This window comes from Vipera ursinii, assembly GCF_947247035.1.
Source record: "Vipera ursinii genome assembly, chromosome: 2".
NCBI classification, from domain to species: Eukaryota; Metazoa; Chordata; class Lepidosauria; order Squamata; family Viperidae; genus Vipera; species Vipera ursinii.
In genome coordinates, this window is record NC_139513.1 from 120,041,871 (window position 1) to 120,066,210 (window position 24,340).

Here is a 24,340-nt window from a genome sequence, read left to right on the forward strand (position 1 = left end):
ACCAAAGCACCAGAGGGCAGGACAAGAAACAAAGGTTGTAAACTGAACAAAGAGAGAAGCAACCTAGAACTAAGGAGAAACTTCCTGACAGTGAGGACAATTAACCAGTGGAACAGCTTGCCTCCCGAAATTGTGGGCACTCCATCACTGGAGATTTTTAAGAAGAGGCTAGACAGTCACTTCTCTGGGATTGTATAGGTTCTCCTGCTTGAGGGGTAGGGGGTGGACTAGAAGACCTCCAAGGTCCCTTCCAGCTCTATTCTATTCTAAGTGAGAGGCTTTTGCTAGCAAAGGGTGAGGAGGGAGGGGTGGCGAGAAAAGGGTGAGAGAAAAAGGGAGAAGTGAGGGAGAGAAGGGAAAACGAAAAGAAAAGGCTTTGACTTCTGAGTTCCACTGTTGCAGTAGGAAGGAAGCATTAACATTGAACCTCAACTTTTTACTTTCCCATATTATAAACTAGCCATTTCTATAACAACAAATGAATCTAACCAGTAAAGCTCCCCCCCCCCTTTTTTTTTAGTCATCAAGTTTTTGACACCTTGCTAAGCACTGGTGGTACTGGAATACTGTCATGTCCTAAAAGTGGTACAATGTGTGAAAAGGTTGAAAAGCCCTGCTCTACAGCAATGTTTCTCAACTTTAGAATTTTAAGATGTGTGGCCAGAATCCCCAGCCAGCAAGGGAATGCTGGCAGTTGATGGCCACACATTTTACAATGAAGGCCAGCTGAAGGTCACACATCTTAAATTTGCCAAAGCTGAGAAACATGGCTCGACAGAGAGCCCAGTGCAAAGTAGTGAGACACGGGTAAGAGGGGTAAATGATACTCACAGTGACCCGATGAGTGATAGCTCTCTGAAGAAGATCTGCTGAAACATGCAGCAGTTTGGCAACAATCTGGATTTCCGTTTCACTGGGGATGACCACAAGCTCAAAGGATTCTTTCTAAGTAACAAAAGAATGCATGTGTGTGTATGTGTGTGTGTGTGTGTGTTCGCCTGTGCATGGAATAAATAATAAAATGGAATGGAATGGAATGGAATGGAATGGAATGGAATGGAATGGAATAGAATAGAATAGAATAGAATAGAATAGAATAGAATAGAATAGAATAGAATAGAATAGAATAGAATAGAATAGAATAGAATAGAATAGAATAGAATAGAATAGAATAGAATAGAATTCTTTATTGGCCAAGTGTGATTGGACATACAAGGAATTTGTCTCACATATAAACAGCAAGTTAATAGGTCATAGGCAGTGGTGGGATTCAAATATGAACAACCAGTTCTCTATGTGGATGCCACTTCCAGAAGTCCATTCTGGGCCTGGGCAATAAAAAAATAGCTACCGGTTTGTGCCAAAGTGGTGTGAACTGGCTGAATCCCAGCATTGGTCATAGCTCATAAATTAATCATAAGTTACAAACAATTGATAACCCATAAGAAACCAATAGGAGGAGATAGTAGGAAAGATGAGAAGATGAGAAAAGATGAGAAGTGAGACAATGGGAATTAAGTGTTCAGCAGAATGGTGGCACAGAGGAAACAAACTATCTTTATGTTGTCATGGCATGCAATGCTGTATAGTGGCATCCTGAGGGGAAAAGTTGTGTCCAAGATGTGAGGGGTCAGTAAATATTTTCTCAGCCCTCCTTCTGGTTTGTGCAGTGTACAGATCCTCAATGGAAGGCAGGCTGGTTGCGATTGTTCTTTCTGCAGTCCTAACTATCCGTTGAAGTCTGTACCTATCCTGTTTGGTTGCTGTGCCAAAACAGAAAGTTATTGAGGTACAAACAACAGACTCAATAATTCCCCTGTAGACCAGCAGATCCTTGGGCAATCCAAGCTTTCTGAGTTGACACAGGAAGAACATTCTTTGTTGTCCCTTTAATTATGGTTCTGATGTTAGGTGTCCATTTCAAGTCCTTGGAGATAATACAACCTAGAACCTTGAAGGTCTCTACTGTTGATACTGTGTTGCCTAATATTGTTAAGAGGTGGTACAACAGGAGAGCTTCTTCTAAAATCTACTATCATCTCTACAGTTTAAAGAGCGTTCAGCTCCAGATAAGGACATTGGAAGAGTGTATATAGGCACTTCGTGCCAAAATGTAGTAATTAATCCATATCATTGGTGTAATAGTAACATTCACTATGCAATTATATGAACATATTTTATTATTTAGTGTTTGATATTTCTTGCTTTGTTGTATACCATTCAGGGTTCATAAGAGGTTGCTCACAAATACTGTAAGTAAATAGCTAAACTAGTCTAAGGATAGCACATCTTATTAGTCTAATATGAATAGCAGTTCATGTACCTCCTTTTAGGAGAAAAAAGGGGGCCCAATGCAGGGAATGGATGGGACATTAGACTCAAGCAGCATCATGAAGACTGCCTGAAATTAACAAGAAGGTAACATACCTCAAAAGAAGTAAAGCAGATATTTCCTAATTGCAGGATTACAGCAAGGACTGCCCAGATGGAAGTCAGCTGGTCTTCAGAAAGGCCAATTATCTGGAGGGCTTTAATCAGGACCAGAAAATCTTGATCATCGTGTTTCCCTGAAACCTTGCATGTCCTACCCTGGAAGAGTCAACACAAACATCTTGTTAATTATTAACTTGAATCATGAATATTTTTAAGATATTTCCTAGCTCTGCCTATTTTTTTTGTTTTTGGCCAGTAGACACTTGGAAGTGGAGGCCCTGGCACACCATTTATGGGACCAAAATTGTTTTCAGCCTAAAAGAGTTGAGCACCTTCGTCCCAGATAGAAGAAAAGCTATTATTATTATTATTATTATTATTATTATTATTATTATTATTATTATTATTATTATTATTATTATTATTATTAATAATAATAATAATAATAATAATAATAATAATAATAATAATAATAATAAGAAGAAGAAGAAGAAGAAGAAGAAGAAGAAGAAGAAGAAGAAGAGAGCATCAGGATCCTATGTAAAAGCAAGGGAGCTTAACTGCCTGCTGTTAAGTAACTGAGGGAGATAGGCAGTTTTTAAATTATACAAATACGCATACACCTATACATACTCTTGTCTGAGGCTCTTGTTTTTGTGTATGGTAAATTTTTCATTTTATGTGTGCTTTTTTGAAAATGGATTAAAAGAAAGCTACTCTAGGTTTTGGAGAGGAAGGGAAATTATACAATATAATTTGGGGTGTTGCAAGGCTCTGTTGAGTATGCTAACAGAGGGTGTCAGCTTCTGTAAAGAACTGCTTGAATGGAAAACACATAGAGGGTCCTGGCAGTGACTCATTTCCTTAATACTATAGGTCTAAGCACACCATCTTTTCCCACTTTGGGGGCCGCTGCTTAGACTGCACCAATCAGTAAACAAACAAACATAATAATAATAATAATAATAATAATAATAATAATAATAATAATAATAATAATAATAATAATAATAATAAATAAATAATAATAATAATAAGAAGAAGAAGAAGTAGTAGTAGTAGTAGTAGTAGTAGCAGTAGTTGGAAGGGACCTTGGAGGTCATCTAGTCTAACCCCCTGCTCAGGCAGGAAACCCTATACCATTTCAGACAAATGGCTGGCCAGTCTCTTCTTAAAAACTTCCAGTGTTGAAGCATTCACCACTTCTGGAGGCAGGTTGTTCCACTGATTAATTGTTGTATCTGTCAGGAAGTTTCTCCTTAGTTCTAGGTTGCTTCTCTCCTTGACTAGTTTCCATCCGTTGCTTCTTGTCCTGCTTTCAGGTGCTTTGGAGAATAGCTTGACTCCCTCTTCTTTGTGGCAGCCCCTGAAATATTGGAACACTGCTATCATGTCACCCCCTCACCCTTCTCTTCATTCAACTACACATACCCAATTCCAGCAACCGTTCCCTATATGTTTTAGCCTCCAGCCCCCCAATCATCTTTGTTGCTCTTCTCTGTACCCTTTCTAGAGTCTCGACATCTTTTTTACATCGTGGTGACCAAAACTGGATGCAGTATTCCAGGTGTGGCCTTACCAAGGCATTGTAAAGTGGTATTAGTCAGTCAGAGATAGAAATCTTGGTTCATTTAATTGCCATTGTATCTGGTGAATAGTAAGAGATGATCATCAGACTTTATTGGACTTCAGAATTCATCAAAAACTGACTGAAACTGAAAAACATGTGGTGTGAACCTTTCTATTCTTAGAAACTGTAGTCTGATAGAAGTACTAAGAATTCCTCACAACAGAGAATGGTTATTACTCATCTTTATTTTAGAAAAATCTGCTCCAGTATTTAAATACTCCTCTTACCATGACTGACTCTGTTACCTATTTGTTGGATAGTTTTCAATATGCAATAAAGTTCAAAGTATACCGTTCAAAATTACAACAATGCTGAAAAAGATGACTAATGACTGGTCCTTGCACTTACAGCCATCACAGTATCCTCATGGTCACATGATCAAAATTTAGGCGCTTGGCAATTGGCATGTATTTATGATGACTGCTGCATTCTGGGGTCATCTGATCAGTAAGGCTCTACATTTAGGCAAGAAAAATCAAATGCACAGGTACAGTATAGGTCAGGGGTAGGCAACCTCGGCTCTTTTATGACTCATGGACTTCAACTCCCAGAATTCCTGAGTCAGCTATGCATGAGTCATAAAAGAGCCGAGGCTGCCTATCTCTGGTAGAGGTGGTACCTTGCTCAATAGTAGTAACTGTGAGAGGGATCTCAGAGTTCTAGTGGACAATCACTTAATTATGAGCCAGCAGTGTGCTGCAGCTGCCAAAAAAGCCAACACAGTGCTAGGCTGCATTAACAGAGGGATAGAATCAAGATCACATGAAGTATTAATACCATTTTACAAGGCCTTGGTAAGGCCACACTTGGAACACTGCATCCAGTTTTGGTCACCACGATGTAAAAAAGATGTTGAGACTCTAGAAAGAGTAAAGAGAAGAGCAACAAAGATGATTAGGGGACTGTAGGCTAAAATATATGAAGAACAGTTGCTAGAATTGTTTATGACTAGTTTATTTATTTTATTTTTTATTTTAATTCCATTTATATCCCGCCCTTCTCCGAAGACTCAGGGCGGCTTACAAGCTTAGCAGTTTAATGAATAGAAGGACGAGAGTGGACATGATAGCAGTCTTCCAATACCTCAAGGGCTGCCACAAAGAAGAGGGAGTCAAGCTATTCTCCAAAGCACCTGAAGGCAGGACAAGAAGGAATGGATGGAAACTAATCAAGGAGAGAAGCAATCTAGAACTAAGGAGACATTTCCTGACAGTTGGAACAATTAATCAGTAGAACAGCCTGCCTCCAGAAGTTGTGAATGCTCCAACACTGAAAATTTTTAAGAAGAGACTGGACAACCATTTGTCTGAAATGGTATAGGGTTTCCTGCATGAGCAGGGGGTTGGACTAGAAGACCTCCAAGGTCCCTTCCAACTCTTTTATTATCATTATCATTATCACCACCATTTGTGACTTTCCCAGCAAGTTTCTGACATGCAAAGTCAACGGGGAAGCCAGTTATAATTACTGACCATGTGATTCATTTAACATACATGGTCATTTGTTTAACAACCACAGCAAAAAGTAATAAAATCAGGCATGACTCATTTAATGACCACCTCACTTAACGACAGAGGTTCCGGTCCCAATTGTGGTCATAAGTTGAGGGCCACCTGTAATGTTTTTATGGGATGGGGAAAGGACCGCAATGGATCGTTTTTCCATGTGTGGCAGGAATTAAGATTTTCTATTTTTTATGGGATGTGGAGGATTATATGTACTTGTGTATTATGTGGACACTAATATATATATATATATATATATATATATATATATATATATATATATATAGAGAGAGAGAGAGAGAGAGAGAGAGAGAGAGAGAGAGAGAGAGACTATTTTCCACTGTTTTACTATATTCTGTCCCACACAGTGATAAGAAAATTTAGCAGTGCAATCAAAAGAGCTTTGGAGGCCATTAAAAAAAATAACCTCAGGAGCTCATTTCTTCTATTCTTGATGTACAGTAATGCAAGGACAAGTCCTGTTATGACTGAATCACATCTCTGAAGTCATCTGTTTACTTGCCTGGTTGAGATAAAAGTAAGTCTCTGGCTCTTGCAAATACAGTTCTTCTTTCTGTTCTCTTGACAGGCCAGCCAACAGCTCATAAAATACGTGAAAGCTCCTCTCACCACACCCCTTGAAAAGAAAAAGGAAAGGAAAAAGGAAAGGAAAGAGGCTTAAAAGCAACCTATCTTCAGCCTGCTACTCACCAGGAATTGCCCAATACACGTGGAAGGTGCCAGAGTAGGGGGAGAATCTCTTAGGGAACGCTGCCAAGAGCCGTGCAATTTAAAAGCATCTCTGTGAAGTTGAGGATCAAAACCTGATTAACTGAGCCTCTCTAGAGCTGGTAGTAGGAAATCAATCTGTCCCCTTCACAGGATTTCACAGGAATTCTAGATAATTCCACTTATAGCCCTCTCGTCTTTTCTATCTTTTCTGCTGCCACCAAAATAAGAACAAAGGAAAAGAAAGGGGGGAATGCAGAAGAGCTCCACAAGAGCTTTTATTTGATGATGGGAAGGTGAATATATTCCACGATTATCATTATTATTATTTAGCCAAACATGATCCACTGCATGGATTTATCACACAATTAGGATTCTTTGGTATATAATTATGCGATGTATACACATAACCATCTGTGGTCTGATACACATAGATGTTTGAGGCTTACCTGGAAAACAACTCTAGATTTTTCCAAAAGGTACTGAGAGATCGAAGTACCCACAATGAAGCCACTATAAGGAAGAATATTATTATAAAGAGTCATTTTATGTGAATGAAGGTCAAATGTTGCAGGATCCAATCTGAGTCAGTTACTGGAACCAAAGGTTTAATTCTTCCAAACTTTTGGGCTCGTGCTGGAGCCCATGATCAGGGAACTCCTCTCTCTCCAGAATATGAAGTTTGGAAGAGTAAACCATTAGTCCCAGTGACCGACTCAGATTGGATCCTGCAGTCATTTTATTCTCATCCTGACCGTAGACTTTATACATGAAATCAAGAAGAGGAAGTAATACCTAGCAAAAATCTAAGAGTCATTATGAGAGGTCTTCGCTACTATATTTAAATTTACTTCCAAAATCAATACTGGAATCTCAAAACAGAAAGAATTTAGACCCTCCTTCTCTGGTTTACATATAACACTGGCTAAAACCATTGGTGGGATTCAAATACCTGAATAACCAGTTCTCTGCGTGGATTAAGGCCTGGGCCTCCGAGGCCTAGAACAGACTTCTAAAAGTGGCATCCACGCACTTTCAGCAGGCTGTTCTAGGCCTAGGAGGCCTCCTACAGGCTTCCAAGGCCTAGAACGGACTTCTGGAAGCAGTGTGCATTCAGCCGGTTCTCCAAACTCAACAAACTTTAGCTACCATTTCTGCCCAACTATTGCGAATTGGCTGAATCCCATCAGTGGCTAAAACATTGTGATTTGGCATTATGTGTGATCTTAGCCAATGAATTCAGCATCAATCAACTTTCAAGAGATGGCACCTGGAGATTATTGTATAGCTTGATAGTTCAATACAAGCTTTAGTGGTTCTGTCATCCAGTGGTGGGGGAAAAAAGTCCTTTCCATGGTTTAGTTAGATTTTTACCATTTAAGTGTCAATAAACAGATTGGGTTTGCACACTGTGCTAAATGATAATATAATTGATTTGGGATTAACCTGCTATATGAACTAAACCACATTTATTCCCGAAATCATAACAAACTAAAGATGGGTCAACTCTGTGAATGCCTCTTTGACACTTTGAAGTAGAGAGCATGATATTAACAGCAATTTAATCTTCCCCATAATAAAGAGAGGCTTGAATAGTAGCCCCAGCTTCTGACAGACACAGTTCTCAATCATGGAAGCTTAGTTAAGCTATTAGATCAGGGGTCTTCAAACTTGGCCCTTTTTTTTACTTGTGGACTTCAATTCCCAGAATTCCTCAGCCAGGCATGCTGGCTGAGGAATTCTGGGAGTTGAAGTCCACAAGTCATAAAAGAGCCAAGTTTGAAGACCCCTGTATTAGATTATAATAAATTGATCCATCATAAATTGATTTAGTTACTGGCTAAAACAATAAGCATATGTTTCAGAGGGATAGTTGAAGCCACTAAACTTTAAGGCAGGAATATGCCCATCTGAATGTCTTTTTCTACTGGTACTCACTGTCTCAAGTAGAAGTGCAACAATTTCCCCAAACGGCTGGAGTTCTCATGCAGGACAGTCTTTGCATTTCCAAAACTTTCTAGGATGGGGAGCACATTGGATGGCTATAAAGGTAAGATAAATACTATTGTTTTTATTTAACATGACTGCAATTTAATAAAATGAAATTAATGGAACTCTTGTATGAGTTTTAATTAATAGGACAAATGCACTTATTGAGGTGGGCCAGCACCCAGAGACAGGATATGCAGATATAATCAGCCATAGCTAAAGGTTTGCTGGCTTCACAATAAGCAGGGGTGTGTTGCTAGGTTTTGTTACAGCTTTCTGTCCATCCTGTCCATTCTTCCCCCCCCCCCCCCCAATAATTGTTCCTTCTCACTGAAGCCAAAGAGATTTTACAGAAAGAATGAATGAGCAGGTTCAGGATCCTACAGGACCAACCCAAAGCATACCCTAAAATGTCCTATTTGACTCTTAGCATAATGACAGATCAACAGGGGTAACTGAGCCACCAAAGCAATAAACCTCAATTCCCAGCTCACTTTGTTCTCTCACTTCACAGATCTCCATTTCTACCTGCAGAGAGAGAGAGATCTGCAGTAACTTACAGATACTTAGCAGCCCCCCACAGGAATTTCAGACTGCTCTCTAATTGATCAATTAAATTTGCATAAATTGGTGACTAAGCACCTGTCACTGAGGTCAGATCATAGTAGTGTTTAAACATAAGCTAACAATGAGCAGGGACTGAGTTACTTGCATTTTGTGGACTCTCTGAGGTTGGTGGTTTTCTTCCAGATGTTTCAATACCAAACTCAGTAATATCATCAGTGCTAAACACTTAATCTCTGTTTATCTAGGTTTTGATTGCTGGCCAGCTGGTGATTTGGTTGTTTTGTTTCCTTTCTAGCTTTTTGATTGTCTCTTTTGAATGGTATGTAGATGCTGTTTATCTCTACATGCCTATCTGTTGATTCCTCTGAGTGCCAGGCTTTTAAGATTAACACCAAGATTACTTCTAGACCAACAATCAAGAAGTAAACAATACCCCAATCAAGAAATTACCAATTCAGACAAACAAGCTAACAGTAAGCAGCAGCCTAATCAATGAGCTATCAAGAACACTCCCACCAACACTCACAAGTCAAGCTGCTACATATAAATAGGGAACAAGCCCTACTCCCTTCTGGCACTGATGATGTTACTTAGCTTTGTAATGAAATGTCTGCAAGAAAGCAACCAAGCCCAGAGAACACCAAGGACTCCACAGTTCATCCCTGAGCTATAAACTCTTCTATCATTACTTGCATATTGTTCTATCATGATAATGGTAGACCATCATACTTGCTTTCCTCCATGGCATTCTTGCTGTTGGTATAGCCTAGACAAGTATAAGATAATAACTTTGACAGCTTCACTCTTCCCTGAGCCACTCTGTCCACTGCAGCAGAAAACATTTCAAAAGAAAAATTCAGTTCTGATCAGCATTTTTATCAGACCACCTTGATGTAATAGAAAAGGGTTTGTTTATATTTTTATTCATTAGAACACATTGCCTAGTTGAGATCTTTAAGATTCACACGTGTATATATACATAAGGGATACAGCAATAAAACAAAAGTATTAAATCATTCCAGCTAGCAAAAAGCACATTAAATACTTTATTTATTTATTTATTTATTTTATTACATTTATATACCGCCCTTTCCCGAAGGACTCAGGGCGGTTTACAGGGTAATTAAAAACCAAGATACAAAAGTTAAAAACAAGTTTAAAAAGAAATTATATTTGTCCCTGTATAAATAAAACCCCAGTTAAAATAAGATTAATCCTCAGCCTGGGCCAGAGAGCTCGAAGAGCCAGGTCTTCAGGTCCCGGCGGAATGAACGGAGGTCGGGGGCAGTCCTCAGCTCCACTGGCAGCTGGTTCCAAAGGGCAGGCGCCCCCACTGAGAAGGCCCTGTCCCTGGGTGTCGTCCGCCGGCAATATCTTACTGGTGGCACCCTGAGAAGACCCTCCCTGTGGGAGCGCACTGGACGAAGGGAACTTGATGCCGGCAGCAGGTGTTCCCTCAGATATCCCGGACCCAAGCCATTTAGGGCTTTATAGGTCATCACCAGCACCTTGAATCTCACCCGGAGGGCAACCGGAAGCCAATGCAGCTCGTGGAGTAGAGGTGTTACATGGGAGTATCGGGAGACCCCCATCACAACTTGCGCGGCCGCATTCTGCACCAGCTGAAGCCTCCGAGTGGTTCTCAAGGGCAGCCCCATGTAGAGAGCGTTGCAGTAGTCTAAACGGGAGGTCACGAGCGCATGAGTGACTGTGCGTAGGGCATCTCGGTCCAGATAGGGTCGCAACTGACGCACCAGGCGAACCTGGGCAAAAGCCCCCCTGGTCACGGCTCCTATATGGTCTTCAAAATTGAGTCGTGAATCCAGGAGGACGCCCAAGTTGCGAGCCCTATCAACGGGGGGTAACACCTCACCCCCCATCGTTAGAGATGGAATAGTCTGGTTGACCTGAGATGCCGATATGCACAGCCACTCAGTCTTGGCGGGATTGAGACGAAGCCTGTTTCTCCCCATCCAGACCTGGACCACCTCCAGGCACCGGGACATCACGGCGAGGGCATCGCTGGGTTGGTTTGGGGTGGAAAGAAAAAGTTGGGTATCATCAGCGTACTGATGATACCCCACCCCGAAACCACGAATGATCTCACCCAGCGGCTTCATATAGAGGTTGAACAGGAGGGGCGAGAGAACCGACCCCTGAGGAACTCTACAAATGAGAGGCCTCGGGGCGGATCTCTGCCCTCCCGTCAACACCGACTGCGAACGGCCCAGGAGATAGGAGAACCACCGTAAAACGGTGCCTCCCACTCCCAACCCCCTGAGACGCCGCATTAGGATACCATGGTCGATGGTATCAAAAGCCGCTGAGAGATCTAATAGGACCAGGACAGAGGAGCAACCCCTGTCCCGAGCCCTCCAGAGATCATTCACCAGCGCGACCAATGCCGTCTCCGTGCTGTATCCGGGCCTGAAACCCGATTGGTACGGGTCCAGATAATCAGTTTCCTCCAGGAACAGAGGAAGCTGATGCGCCACCACACTCTCAACAACCTTTGCCAAAAAGCGAAGGTTGGAGACTGGACGATAGTTATTTAAAACAGCCGGGTCCAGGGCAGGCTTCTTGAGGAGGGGTCTCACCACCACCTCCTTCAAGGCGGCAGGGAAGACACCCTCCTTCAAAGAAGCAGTTATTACTGCATGGAACCAGCCTCGTGTCCCCTCCCGGGCCGCATAAGCTAGCCAGGAGGGGCACGGATCCAGCAAACAGGTGGTGGTGCTCAGCCTCCCCATGATCCTGTCCACATCATCAGGGGAAACAGGATCGAACTCAGTCCAGATAACATGCTCAAGACCGTCCGATTCCTCCACATCAGACTCTGCCCAGTCAGAGTCCAGACTTTATAAAAATAAAATAATCCATATACTACTTCAGAATAATTGGGAGTTGAAATAATACATCTTTCCAGCAAAGTGGTTTGGTTGCATCTATTGTTCTAGCCTAGCATGTTATAAAAATGCAGTACAATAAATTAGCATGATTTATAGAGTAATTCTCTAAATTCCTTCCTTATAATATAAATTATGCTAATTTTACCAAAGAAATACCATATACTTTTGAATTAATACTGTAACAATGAAAGTATATGGACTCTTCAGCCGAAGTTAGGATAATCTTATTTGGATATTGTGTTCCTCCTACCCTATTTAAAATGCATCTATGGGGTCTTTGGTTTGAGGTCTGGGACTCACGGTTCTAGCCTGACTTAAATCAATCAGAAGAACATACATTCAAACATTCTGAAGTTACCAAATACACATTTTGGTAAAAGATCTGACAAAATTGAAATGTACATATGAATCATTAGAACCACTAAACAGCCAATCACAAACTGCATCAGCGACTCTTTTCCAACATTTCCATTATATTGCTTTTCCCAGGGGCGCTGTGCCATTGTGACAATCGCGAGGGATCGGGAAGAAAGCCCTTGGAGATAGGCCCATGGCCAGAGAGAGCAGGGGGGGGGGAAGCTTTGCCCCGCCATTTCCACCACCAGCCTTCTCCAAAAGATCACAAGAACCAACCCCATACAAAAAAAAAGGAAACTCAGTCCTGCACCTGAAGTTCTTTTGTTGGGGACAGTTAAAACTTTCCCTAACCAAGAGATTTAAGCATTGCTCTTTTTTGGCTTTTTTTTGACTGATGTCAACTCACTATTGTTTCAAAGTACCATCATTATAAAAATGTCAGTCTTTTAAGAATAATTGGTTTCTCCAAAAAAAAGGATATCTGTATATCTTGTATATCTTCTGACTAAAAGCCCTCAGTAGGTAGGTAAGGGGATTTAGATAGGATGCAGAACACAAAGCCAAATCATTTCTGCCTTTCCTTTTGGCCAAACCAACTGGCTTAGTGAGGCCAGTGAGGTGACTTAATCCTCTGGCCTTCTACCCCAAACACCTCCAGATTAGCTGCCCAAACTACAAAGTCCTAAAGAAAAGAGAAAGTTGGAGGAAGAGATGAAAACAGAAATAACTTCCCTGAGAAGCCTGGATACATGAAGTAAAGGGGACAGGCAACAGGAATCCCCAGAAATCTCCTCGGTTAATTTGCATTTATTCAAGATAACGAGGAAATATCAAACAGAGAAAAATATGAAGTTATCTTGACAAAGGTACCTTTACTTTTACCTGATAACAATACACTGTTCTTTCTCTGAGCTCTGAGAGAAGGCATACGCCATTTCCGTTATAGCGAAGATGTGTCTGGAAAGCCACAAAGAAACAAAACACATCTTTTTAATATACCCACCAAACTTCCAACTCTGCTGTGCAATGTTACCTCAGTGTTATTTGTTTCAGAAATAAAACATACCTACATGTGTATTCTTACCACCTTAGCCTTCAGTAAAAGAAATAAAAAAAGTCTGCAGAAACTGAAATGAACATTGGAAGGGAAACATACTAAAAATCAATTCCCAAGCCAAAGACACAAAGGCTGCAACCCTAGAGAGCTACCTGGATGAAATCTTTGGTACACAATGGAGCTTCTTTCCGGGTGAGCATATATAGAGCCGTGCTTGCTAAAGAATCTACTAAAAAGATTCTTAGTAATATTATTTTGGGGATACTTTTTCTGATTAGATGTTCAATGTTCTTAACTTTGACATGTTTTTTTGTTGTTAGCTGCGAAGTCGTGTCTGACCCATCACGACCCTATGGACAACGTTCCTCCAGGCCTTCCTGTCCTCTAGAACTTTGACATAGCCACAGCCGAAGATGTAATGTCTACAACTCAAACAAAACTTATGTTCTTAGTTTTTCTTCAGCAGAATATCATTTCGCCCACTATTGTCAAACCTGATGCCTACCAGTTTGGAAGTGAAACTGGACCACATCAAAATAAGGTGCTCCAGGTACAAAGAACTATAATTGTAAAGTAATGATACACTTTAAAAAACAAAAAACTAATCCTATGCACTAAATGTTGTGGATGCAGAAATAAGAACATCTGAGAACTGTATGTCTCTTTGTCTAGTGGAAATATTGGTAAGTTCTTTAATTCAAAGGCCTTCTGTCTTGGATGCTACTTGTTGTCCAGTACATCAGGGTAGAACTTTGGGCTTCTAGGGCTGCAGACCCTGTAACAACTGCTCTGACTCATCCCAATGGCAAATAAATGAAGAATATAATCTAACAACCATCATGAGTCCATTAATATGAAAGGGAGGGCATCAGCGAAACCTCTAGTTCTAAAGCCCAGGATGACATAATTGTATCATCCCTACTGCGATAGTAAATCATAGCTACAGATTTCTCTATTGCTTCTGTGGCTGACTCTTATTTATGACGATTGCAGTGTCACGGGAGCATATGATCACCTTTTGGGGAAGCCAGATTCACTTAACGATCATGTTACTAATAACAACCACAGTGATTCACTCAACAGCTGTGGCAAGAAAGGTTGCAAAATGGAGCAAAACTCAGTTAACAACTGTCTCACTTAGCAACAGAAATGTTGGGCTCAATTGTGGTTGTAAGGTGAGGACTACCTGGAATTTGCAGAGATCAGCAAGAACTCCTGATTTCCAACCCTTTATCTATAGAGGCATAATTTTCCCCCAAATTAGGTTGTTAAAATATCAAGGAAAAAATACCATGTCCGGTGATAATGAACACACTGTTTTGTTTAGTTCCAAACATGGTTTTAGTCAGAAGAAAGTATTCTAAGATCCTAAGGGACAATAAAAATTTAACTAATTTAAATTGAATGATACATTTACAGGATGTAAATTATGTACTTAACTTATATAGTGCCATCTTTGGCACTATAACCCTATTTGGCTCACAGAACAGCAATAAAAAAAAGTTTAAACACAATATGAATTCCCAGAGCCCAGCGTGAACACTTCTCCATACATCCCAACTGTATCCCAACAAAAACCCCAAATAAAAGAGGAATTAAAAATACAGACATACGGGGCATTTCTAGAAAGCATTCCTTTCTGGTACTGGATGATCACATCTTCTGAATAAAGATTGAGAGCCTTGAATGGATTCACACAGATCAAAATATGACGAACGTAGGTCTGGGAAGAAACAGAATATGACTTTATTATATTTATGCTCATTAGCTTAGCTGGCATGTCAACAAATAGTTCCATTTCTCTTGTTGAGCATAGGCTTTGCATGAAAGATCTCCCAAGTTCAATCTGTAGAACAGGGGTGTCAAACTGCTGGCCCGCACGCTGGATGCGTCACGATGAAGCCGCGTCCACTCCATTGCCCGCAATGGTAAAAGGTCCCGATACGTTGCGCGACATCATGTGACGTTGCAAGTTTGACATGTCTGCTCTAGAAGACCAGGAAGAGCTAGAAGAGATCCTCTGAAGAGCTATTACAAGACAGCTACTTTTCTTCTATTGTTTATTCAAGATGATTATGGATCTTCATAGACAACACATTCCCTTCCCACACCCCATCTTTCAAACACATGCAACAATCAGAGATATTGCCACCAATCATAGATTTTTAAAAAGTAATGGTCATACATAGATAACATCTTGATGGAATCTCTTCTTCAGGCACAACAACACTGAGCTTTCACAGACTTCCCTAAGAAGAAACAGAAATATTGTAGTTATTCTTAATATTCATGTACCTAGCTTTTATTAACCCCAAACTAGAGTCAGGTGAAAATATGATTAGTCTTTGAAATAAATAATGATATGTTTTCATTTCCAGTGATGGACAAGTTTCAGAATGTAGAGTTCCATTGTGTTTTAAGAACTGCTTCCCTAATACTTTGGAGAGGAAATCAATGATAGGCCAGAAAAAGGGCACTGCAAGGGATGTTCTGCAAATAATTACCCGTGTTTTACTTACTCCAGCCTGGAAAGGTCTTCCGTCTTTTCTAATTCAGTGTAACAATATCCATCTTTATATACCTGGAAGAATATGACCAAGATATTTCTAAGAGTTATATGTAGCATCATTTTAAACAATTATCACCCATAATGATCCTTTGTTCACGTGGCTAACCACAATGCAAGTGCTTTATAAAAACAGTTTTAACTACAAGTGTGTGTAAGATAAGATAGTGGATCTGTGATTGCAGATACATTTGCATATATAAGGTGGTATATCCTTCAGCCAAACATCAAATTCTGAGGAAGCATGGAATGATTTGAACTGGATTTGTATTGACCTAAAAAGGAAACAGATGGGTCTGAACTTATATTATTCCAGTTATAGGCTGAGCAAAGCTCTGGAAGTGTTTCCCTTGACTTTTAAGCAAACCAGTCTATACCTCAAGTCAGACCACTCTGTTTCTGAAATGACTACTTCTGCTGCTGTGGATCAGGCAGTTTCTATAAGCCTCTCTAGACCTAGGTTCATATTTGGGTAGCCTAAGAAAGAAGTCTTTAGAAACAAGGGCAAACTAGTGCCAGTAGACTGAATAACCGTGTAAGAGATTTTTCTATGTTCCTAACCTGTTTCTGGGCCATGTCCTTCTGAAGAATATCTTCAGTGACATCTTCTGCCTCCCATCTTTCCAAGAGTGATTTTTTTGATTTATGAGACTGGACTGGGCCATTCTCTTTATATAAAGTCCACTTGCTTAGGTTCTCAATGGTAAGCCATGGAAGTAACGTTTCAGAATTCAACCAAGTTGTAGGGTCACATGTAAGAGGTTGATGCTGAGTCCAGTGTACTTGCTCCGTGGTTTCTGGTTCAGTTCTCTGAATGAGGTCTCCCATATCTTCTTCCTCAAAGTGCCTGGGAGAAGAGCCCTGCAACATTTTCTCTTCCACTAAAAGAGAAGTAATAGCTGTAACAATGACTATTACTTATATTTCAAGATATACGAGTCTGGGGTGTCTACTTAAACCCTAGGTCCTTCCAAAAACACTACAGAGATATCACAATATGGATGTCTTAAAAAATGGGAACATACTGCTTGGTGCATTATTTTCCCTCTCAGATTTTACTTCAAATTTTTAAACAATGATGCATCCTTGGAAAGAAGTTTGCCTTTTGATTTGGTGATATCTAATTCCTGCTAAAATTAAAAGAATAATTGCAGAATGATTCTAAATCGTAACTGTAAATACCACAAAGAAAAAAGTATTTTCTAGAAAAGAGAATGGGGTAGATAATCTCCTTTAACAATGTCACATTTGAACTTTGTTACTAATGTACAGTACGTATTTTGGAGAACAGTGAAGATCCTGCATATTGGACAGTCCATTAATTTGTGTGTTGTTTATTTCAATGTACAACATTTTTTTATTCATAGTACTGCAGAAGGGAAGAATATAATCAACATGTGAAATGGACTCAGCATGACTAAAACAAGAGTAGAGCAGAGAACTGGGAATCATCTCCTGATAAATTTAGATTCTAAGAACCAAGAACATGTGTAGCCTTTAGTGAAAACATGGAATTATATAGTAGGTGAGCCCAGAAAGAGAATGCACTGGGAATCTATACTTGGAAAAAGAGGACACAGAAAAAATATTTAGAAAATAACCAATTGTACATGTTTGACTTCAAAGTCTTCACATGCCACAAATTTTTTTCATTTACTTTAGATAGAATAGAATTCTTTATTGGCCAAGTGTGATTTGACACAAAGGAATTTGTTTCCAGTGCATAGCCTCTCAGTGTAAGTCATAGGCCATAAATCATAAGATACAATTGATAAATCATAATATACCAACAGGAGAAGGGAATAGGAAAGATGAGAGGTGAGAAAGATGAGAACATGAGGAGAATAAGAAGATGACAAGGATAGTAGCAATACAAGCTACTACATGGGTAAATATCTTCAGACACAAGATTGTAGGAGTTAGATATTTAGCAGAGTGATGGATTTCACATGATTGGACTTACTTAGTATGGGTTCATCAGCTTGAAAACTGCAAGGAAATCCTTGAGTATTTCTTCTCTCCTTATTTCTAAAGATTCCGTGAGAAACATTTTTTGAATTCACTAATTGGTGAACCTGGGGAAATACAATGGCAAACTTATTCTCAGTAATATGATTCTTCTCTTCCTCAGATAATTCATTGGACTTCATCCGTGAAAAAATAGCTTCCTTGAAGAGATCATTTGAAGTCCTTCCTTCTTGCTCATCCTTTTCTATTAATGTCTCTTCATTTGAAATTTGATCACAATTTGATGAAGAACAAGAATATTCGTTGATATCCAAATCCTTTCTCCTGTGTTGTCTTATTGAAGTCTTATTACACTTCTTGGCCAGCTCAGCTAAATTAACGATTCTGATGGTCATTCTTCTCCTGAATCCATATGGATTGCTGCTCCTCATCCTCTTACCAAACCTCTTAGAGAACCATCCTGAGATGCCAATTGCACGCACTACCTTTAAGAAACGATGTTTCAAGCTTGCTTTTGTGTGAGGTTTCTGTCTAAGCCAATGGGTTACTTTTTTAAATGCTGAAAATGATTGTAGCGATTTGTGTCTTGGTGGCTTAAATATTAATTGTTTTTCACCAGTAGTTTGTTCCCATGCAATCTCCTCTTTTCTGCCCAGAGTCTGGTGTGAAATCTTTTTGACCTTTCCTATTTTTTTCCCATCTGCATCTTTCTTCTCAGCAGAACATTCTTTCACTTTAGATCTCGAAAGTGTTTTATTTTTCCTTGTACTTTTTTCTAAATGGATATTTTCAGTTTCCTCCAATTCAGAACCAATTTCTGTTTCCTTTCTGGGAGAAAAAAGCTTGCTAATCGCCAACAGCTTGGTTTTAGCATGTTGGCTGTCTAACTTCAGCAGAATTTGAGGCTGAGAATTTGGGTGAGTATATCTTTTAGCCAGCAAGGCTACTCCATCTACCCTTGTTCGACCTGCTTGGTTTGACTGCTCTTCTAAATGGGAGCTTTGTTTGGTTGCATCAAATTTATTAGGAGCTTGACTTCTACATTTTACCAATTGTGAAGATGTGCTTTGAATGCTGGCCATTTGGTCACTGGCACTTGAATTTTCTTCTACGATGGTGCTCTCTTCTAGGGACTTACTCAAGCTAACATTATGGAACTCCGATCTTGTCACGTCAAGAAGTGCTGTTACCTGGTTCATGCCACTTTCCCCCCCAATGCTACTTATCACATTTACAGTATCTTCACTTCCACATCTATTTTCCTCATAGTTAGACTCTTCTTCACCCCTTCCATATTCTGGTGGATGCCCATGGTTCCAAGAATCTCTCTCATCTTCAGTGTGGCTTCTACTGTAGTTTTCTGGGCTGCTTTCATCATCGTTTTGCTCATGGCTATCACCCAGTGGAGCTATTCCTGTTACTGAGCTTCTATGCTTCCTCTTTATTTTCTCATCTCTCTTAAAATAATTCCCTTTAGTTTGAAACTCTTTTTTCTTCTTTTTGATCTCAGGCTTTTCTTCCCTTTGCCTAATTGTTTTCTGAGACCTCCGATAACTTCTTCTTTCTGTAAAAGCTGGTTGCCGCTTCTCACCCAAATTATCTTCCAATAAGCTTCTCTCCTCTGTTGATTTGAACGTGGCCTTGCCTGTCCCTTTATTTCCGCTTCTTTGCTTCCACCTGCATTCCTCTTGGGAGTCCAAACATGATGAATCTTCTGAATTCACAGGACTTCCTTTGGAAAACGTTTTGGCTGATTTCTTAGCCTTTGTTGCTTTGCCTTCCTTGTTTTTTCTGTTGCACCTCTTACCGCTGTTAGCGTGAGCCACCCATTTAGATTGTTTTCCAGTTTTATTATAATTTCTTCTTTGGCATGACTCTTGCTTCCAAGAGAAGTCTTCCTCACTTTCTGTTCTGAAAGATTCTGCATCAGGAGCAGTTTCGTAGTTTCCTGCTTGCCCTTTATCTTCCTTTTTCAATGTGTATTTTTCATGGTCTTCAACGCCTCTTGGTTTGACAATGATGTTGTGTAGTTGTTCTGAACTCTGATATTCCGGTCTCTGGCTCCTTCCTTTAGTCTTCTCTCCCAAATAGGTTATTGGTTCTCCGTAGCTTCTCTCTGAATGGCCCTCTCTACTTTGTCTCTCTTCTTTTATTTCTTTGAAGCCGCTCCTTCTTTCTCCCTTTAGCTTTGTCAAATCTTTCTCACTCTTCGTCAGGCTTTGTAGGGAAAGACCATCCCCATCTTTATCAGAGAACCTATTATCAGAATTAATTTCTTCATTGCTCTTTCTTTTCTTCAGTCTTTTCTTCTGCCTCTTAAATTCTTCAGCATGCTTTTTCTTTTTCTGGGAAGGATGGCTGGAGTTCTTTTTTCTGCATGTTTTTTGTTCTGCCTTAGATTGAGAAGGTGCCATTTTTCTTTATTTGTGAGCACATCTGTGAGGGGGGGGAAGAGAGAAATGCCATTTCTATGTCCAACTGTTTGCAAATAACCAGTGCTTTTTTTGTAAAAGAAAAAGGTGCCGGAACTCACACGTGTTATACAACCCGCCTTGCCTACCCTACAAGGTTTCATCCAAAAAAAGGTGCCGGAACTCCGTTCTGAGCGTTCAATGAGAAAAAAAAGCCCTGCAAATAACAATCCTGATATGCAATGCAACACACTTACAGGTAAGATGACCAATTTCTGTATTATCTGAGGTCATTGGTTTGTGCTGAAATTGTAAGCCGCCCTGAGTCTTCGGAGAAGGGCGGGATATAAATGGGATTAAAATTTTAAAAAAAAATTCGGTCCTCCAGGATTTTATGGACTTGTCAGCCCATCCAACAGTTGTTTTACTTTACATATCAAAACACTAAGGACATCGAAGTTTTATTATTCCAACACATCTATGATATTGCAACCAAATCTTGCGCAAAATATTACAAAGAAATGAAGAAGTTATTTGTATCTTTATATCTTACACCTGGACTTTAAATACAATTTCTTTTCTCTCTGCATTGAGATTGAGGACAATGTTTGTGCTGCTCCTGAATGAAAGAACTGGGAACATTCAACTGTTCAAATGTAATTCAAATGCAGACCTAGGAGAAAGGATGGATCCTATGCAGTTTATGATAATAATATGATAAAAATGGCGGTGCCTTGCTTGGCTGCGGCTGCTTCAGCTCTCAAAAGTGTGGGGGTTAGGGAGGGAAATGAATATAGTATGTTTAGGTGTGTCTCATGTATGTGTTTCACTTTGAGAACAGGCAACTAAATTTCATTTTTGATGTGTGCCGTTGTGCCCACAGTAAAAAAATGATAATAAAGGTTATCTTATCTCAATGTCCAAAATTACAGTTTCTGCTTATGTCAAATAAATTAAACAACCTGGGAGCTGCACCAATGCATTGTTTCATTAGAAGGAAAGATGCAAAACTAAGGTAGATGCTCACTGAGCACAGAATGTAATTAAACTGTTTAATTTTTCTCATATGCTAAGCAGCTGCAAATACTTTCTTTTACTTCTCCTTAAGAAAATGCAGCAATCCTATTCCATGGAAATTGAAAAGAATTGGGTTCTAAAATTAAACAATCAGTGTTGTGCCCCCAGCAATAATTGTGTCAAAGTCTGCTAATAAGGAGTATGTGAAAAATATTATTGGCTATGACAAAGAAAACTCTGTATTTGGTCTGATATTGATTTAGATAAGGTTTCAATTTTTTTTAGCTAGAATAATTGAGATTTCTTACAAAACTGGTGATATATATAACTGCTAGCTTTGGGCTGCACTAAACATTTGCATTGTAACAAATAAAATTCAGACATGCAGATAGTCCTATTTGTCTATCTTACATTAATAAAAGCTACTCCAATAAAATTTGGTAGATTATCCTTCATCCCAAATGGATGGTGTTACCACAACAATAACATTTTATTAACTCATGATTTAAACCCCTATTTTCAGAGATTTAAAAATGTTTTCATTCCAATTAAAAGTTGTTTTATCTTAATATCAAAATATTGAAAAAGCAAGCAGATATTTTTTTTCACTTGTTCTTACTTACCTGTCTACTCTGATTTCATTTATGGAATTAGTTGTGATGAGATTAGCAGAACTCACACTTTTGCAATACTAAGCAAACCATGTTCCTTATTTCTCTAATAACCAGTAGAGGCCCTTTCCAATATTTATAAGCATATCCACTTTGATAGCAAACTTTGGTTGAACTAGGAAGTCTATGCAGTGAGGAACAGAAGGATGAAGGGAAGCTACTATCAATAATTCAAGATTCTTTTCAACCAACAATGGCACCAGGTGGCTAGCAGTCCTCCAGGAAAATAGAACCAATGAGTTTTGATTGAATGTAGAGGACATGCCAGATTCAGACATAGTGGCAAAAAACCCCAAACCCCAACCCTGTAGATTTTACATCGGAATTAACTCTGGGAATCATTATGGCTGCATTTTTAATTTATTGTTCCAGATTGTGACGTGGATTTAAAGCTGGATTTTCTTAAATAATTTTGCGTATTAAAAAGAAAACAATGACAAAGAATCCCACAGCATTTGAAAAGCTAATGAATCAATTACGGTACAAACTTTTATTTGCCAGTACAAATGTATTGCTAGGCAGAGAGAGAAGGAAAAGAGTCAAGTGAACTTCAGCAAAAGAGATTTCCTAAAGTGGAGAGAATAGGGTGTGTGTGGGGGGGGGGGAACCCTCATCAAATGGTAGAAGATCCAATTAAGGCTGATGTGCCCCTATCCCAGCTAATAATAGTAAGGTAAAAAAAACTGTAATTGTTTCTAATTACTTTCTGCAGCCACTCTAAGCCTGAGAATGTTAAATCTGCATATCAATTGAAAGCCAGCAACTTTCGGCTGGGGCCTTTTCTTTTTCTGGTGAAGCCTTGTAGGTGGGTGGGTTCAACAAAATTCAGTCCCAATATTTTGGCAATCATTGGGCTAAACGAGAGCAGAGAAGAGTACATACAATTAGACCATCAAATTGTATCAGAGTTACTGATCCTAATGTTATGGCTCTTGCTTTATGTAACTTGCTTGGAAGATGGGGAGATATACCTGTACTTTGAGAAACACTGGTTTCCTTGGGTTCTGCTTGATGCAGGGCAGCTTCGAAAGGGAACCAAGAGCAAGAGGGGGTGAGCCATGCAAAAAAGGCAATGGAGTATCCACACCTCTTGTCTATGCGCAAGAAGGCAGCTGGCTTTACCTTTAGCACTGATGAAGAATTGGCAAGTTGTTCTTCTCTCTCGCCCCCTCCTCCATTACCGTACTTGTGGTTGCACGGTGTGACTATTTGTTAATGGTGTCCCACCTGAAACTTAATTGACAATCTCTCCCAAACACTCATCTGATGTATTATCTAGATCAGGGGTAGGCAAGCTTGGCTCTTTTATGACTCGTGGACTTCAACTCCCAGAATTCCTGAGCCAGTCATGCTGAGGGGAAAGGGAGAGGTTTCCATGCTGAGCCATGCTGGCTCAGGAATTCTGGGAGTTGAAGTCCACCAGTCATAAAAGATCCAAGGTTGCCTACCCGTGATCTAGATACACAAAGAAAATGCTACCCTCCCCTTCCATCTATACATATTTATTTCCACCTTTTTTCCCCATCCCAGTTGCTGAGGAAATCACCTTTTCTTTTTTTGTAGACCGTGGATTAGAGGAGGAGGGGGGGGCTTCTTACCTACACAGTAATAAAGCCCCCTTTGTTGCCCCATGCCTACCCATTCACCACTCACAATCACCCTTATCAGGAAAACTCAGGTGCTGGCGGGAGATCCATAGAATGAACATCAGTTTTAAGTAGCACATGCTCATCCGGGTTTTTGCAAGCTAGTTTGTTCGGCCTGCCTAGGGGCGATGGAAAGAGTCAAGAGGGAAGAGCTTGAGGCGGCGTTAACGTGCTTCTTATCTATTGTTAAAAAAGAAAAAAGGCAGCTTGATCCTGCACCCCCGCAAGGTCGTTAAGATAAGACCTGGATGCTAGCCCTTCTTTGCATGTTGGGTGGGGCCTGAATCTCTCCCTCGGCCCGTAAGAGGTTACTTAGTTAACATCCACTTACGTTGGGGGGGGGGGCGGTGGCGAGAGGAGAGAAATCTCCAAAAAGCCGATCTTGATTTACACTTTTTCCTCCCACCGGTTTCCAAACCAGATAGACTTCGCTTTTCCCGAGAGCTCGTTCCCCCGAGTCTGAACGTTTGGAAAGAAACAGAGGTTAGTTCGGGTTTTCATGGTTTCCCCCCCTCGTGTGTAGATTTCTTGTAATGAATCCCAATTTGGCCCATAAAAGTCGAAGGCATCTCAATTCGAAGTATCTCTCTCTCATTTCCCGTTTGATCCGTCTCGCCCGCTTCTTTCTCAAGGCCAGACGCTGCCAGGGGGGGGGGGGGGGAAAGCCTGCAAAAGAAGAGGCCAAGGGGATAGTTTGGGGGAGGCGGGGAGGGCTGCTCCTTCCCCTCCCCACCACCACCACTCATCCCTTCCTGGGTTGAATTGAGACTTATTCCCTAATGCCCTGGTTTCTTCGGAAGCGGCCCGGGGTGCCTTTTTGGCAAAAGATCCTGCTACGGCCACATTGGCGCGTTGATTTCCACCTTTCGATGTGTGGAGTCTCCT

At 40.2% G+C, this 24,340-nt stretch overlaps 1 protein-coding gene across 1 annotated transcript in view; it reads right to left on the minus strand.

The window, feature by feature from the left end:
* MYO15B (myosin XVB) overlaps positions 1 to 20,124 on the minus strand; it is a gene marked incomplete at its 5' end in the record, with an annotated part of 107,524 nt that extends 87,400 nt beyond the window's left edge. The window contains 12 exons of the mRNA XM_083351115.1: positions 832 to 945; positions 2,428 to 2,589; positions 6,092 to 6,205; positions 6,747 to 6,810; positions 8,236 to 8,339; positions 9,583 to 9,679; positions 13,002 to 13,076; positions 14,790 to 14,899; positions 15,362 to 15,425; positions 15,696 to 15,757; positions 16,304 to 16,623; positions 17,706 to 20,124. Coding sequence (XP_083207241.1) covers positions 832 to 945; positions 2,428 to 2,589; positions 6,092 to 6,205; positions 6,747 to 6,810; positions 8,236 to 8,339; positions 9,583 to 9,679; positions 13,002 to 13,076; positions 14,790 to 14,899; positions 15,362 to 15,425; positions 15,696 to 15,757; positions 16,304 to 16,623; positions 17,706 to 20,124 — 3,705 coding nt within the window. The remainder of the gene's footprint in view (positions 1 to 831; positions 946 to 2,427; positions 2,590 to 6,091; positions 6,206 to 6,746; positions 6,811 to 8,235; positions 8,340 to 9,582; positions 9,680 to 13,001; positions 13,077 to 14,789; positions 14,900 to 15,361; positions 15,426 to 15,695; positions 15,758 to 16,303; positions 16,624 to 17,705) is intronic.
* Positions 20,125 to 24,340: the final 4,216 nt, after the last annotated feature.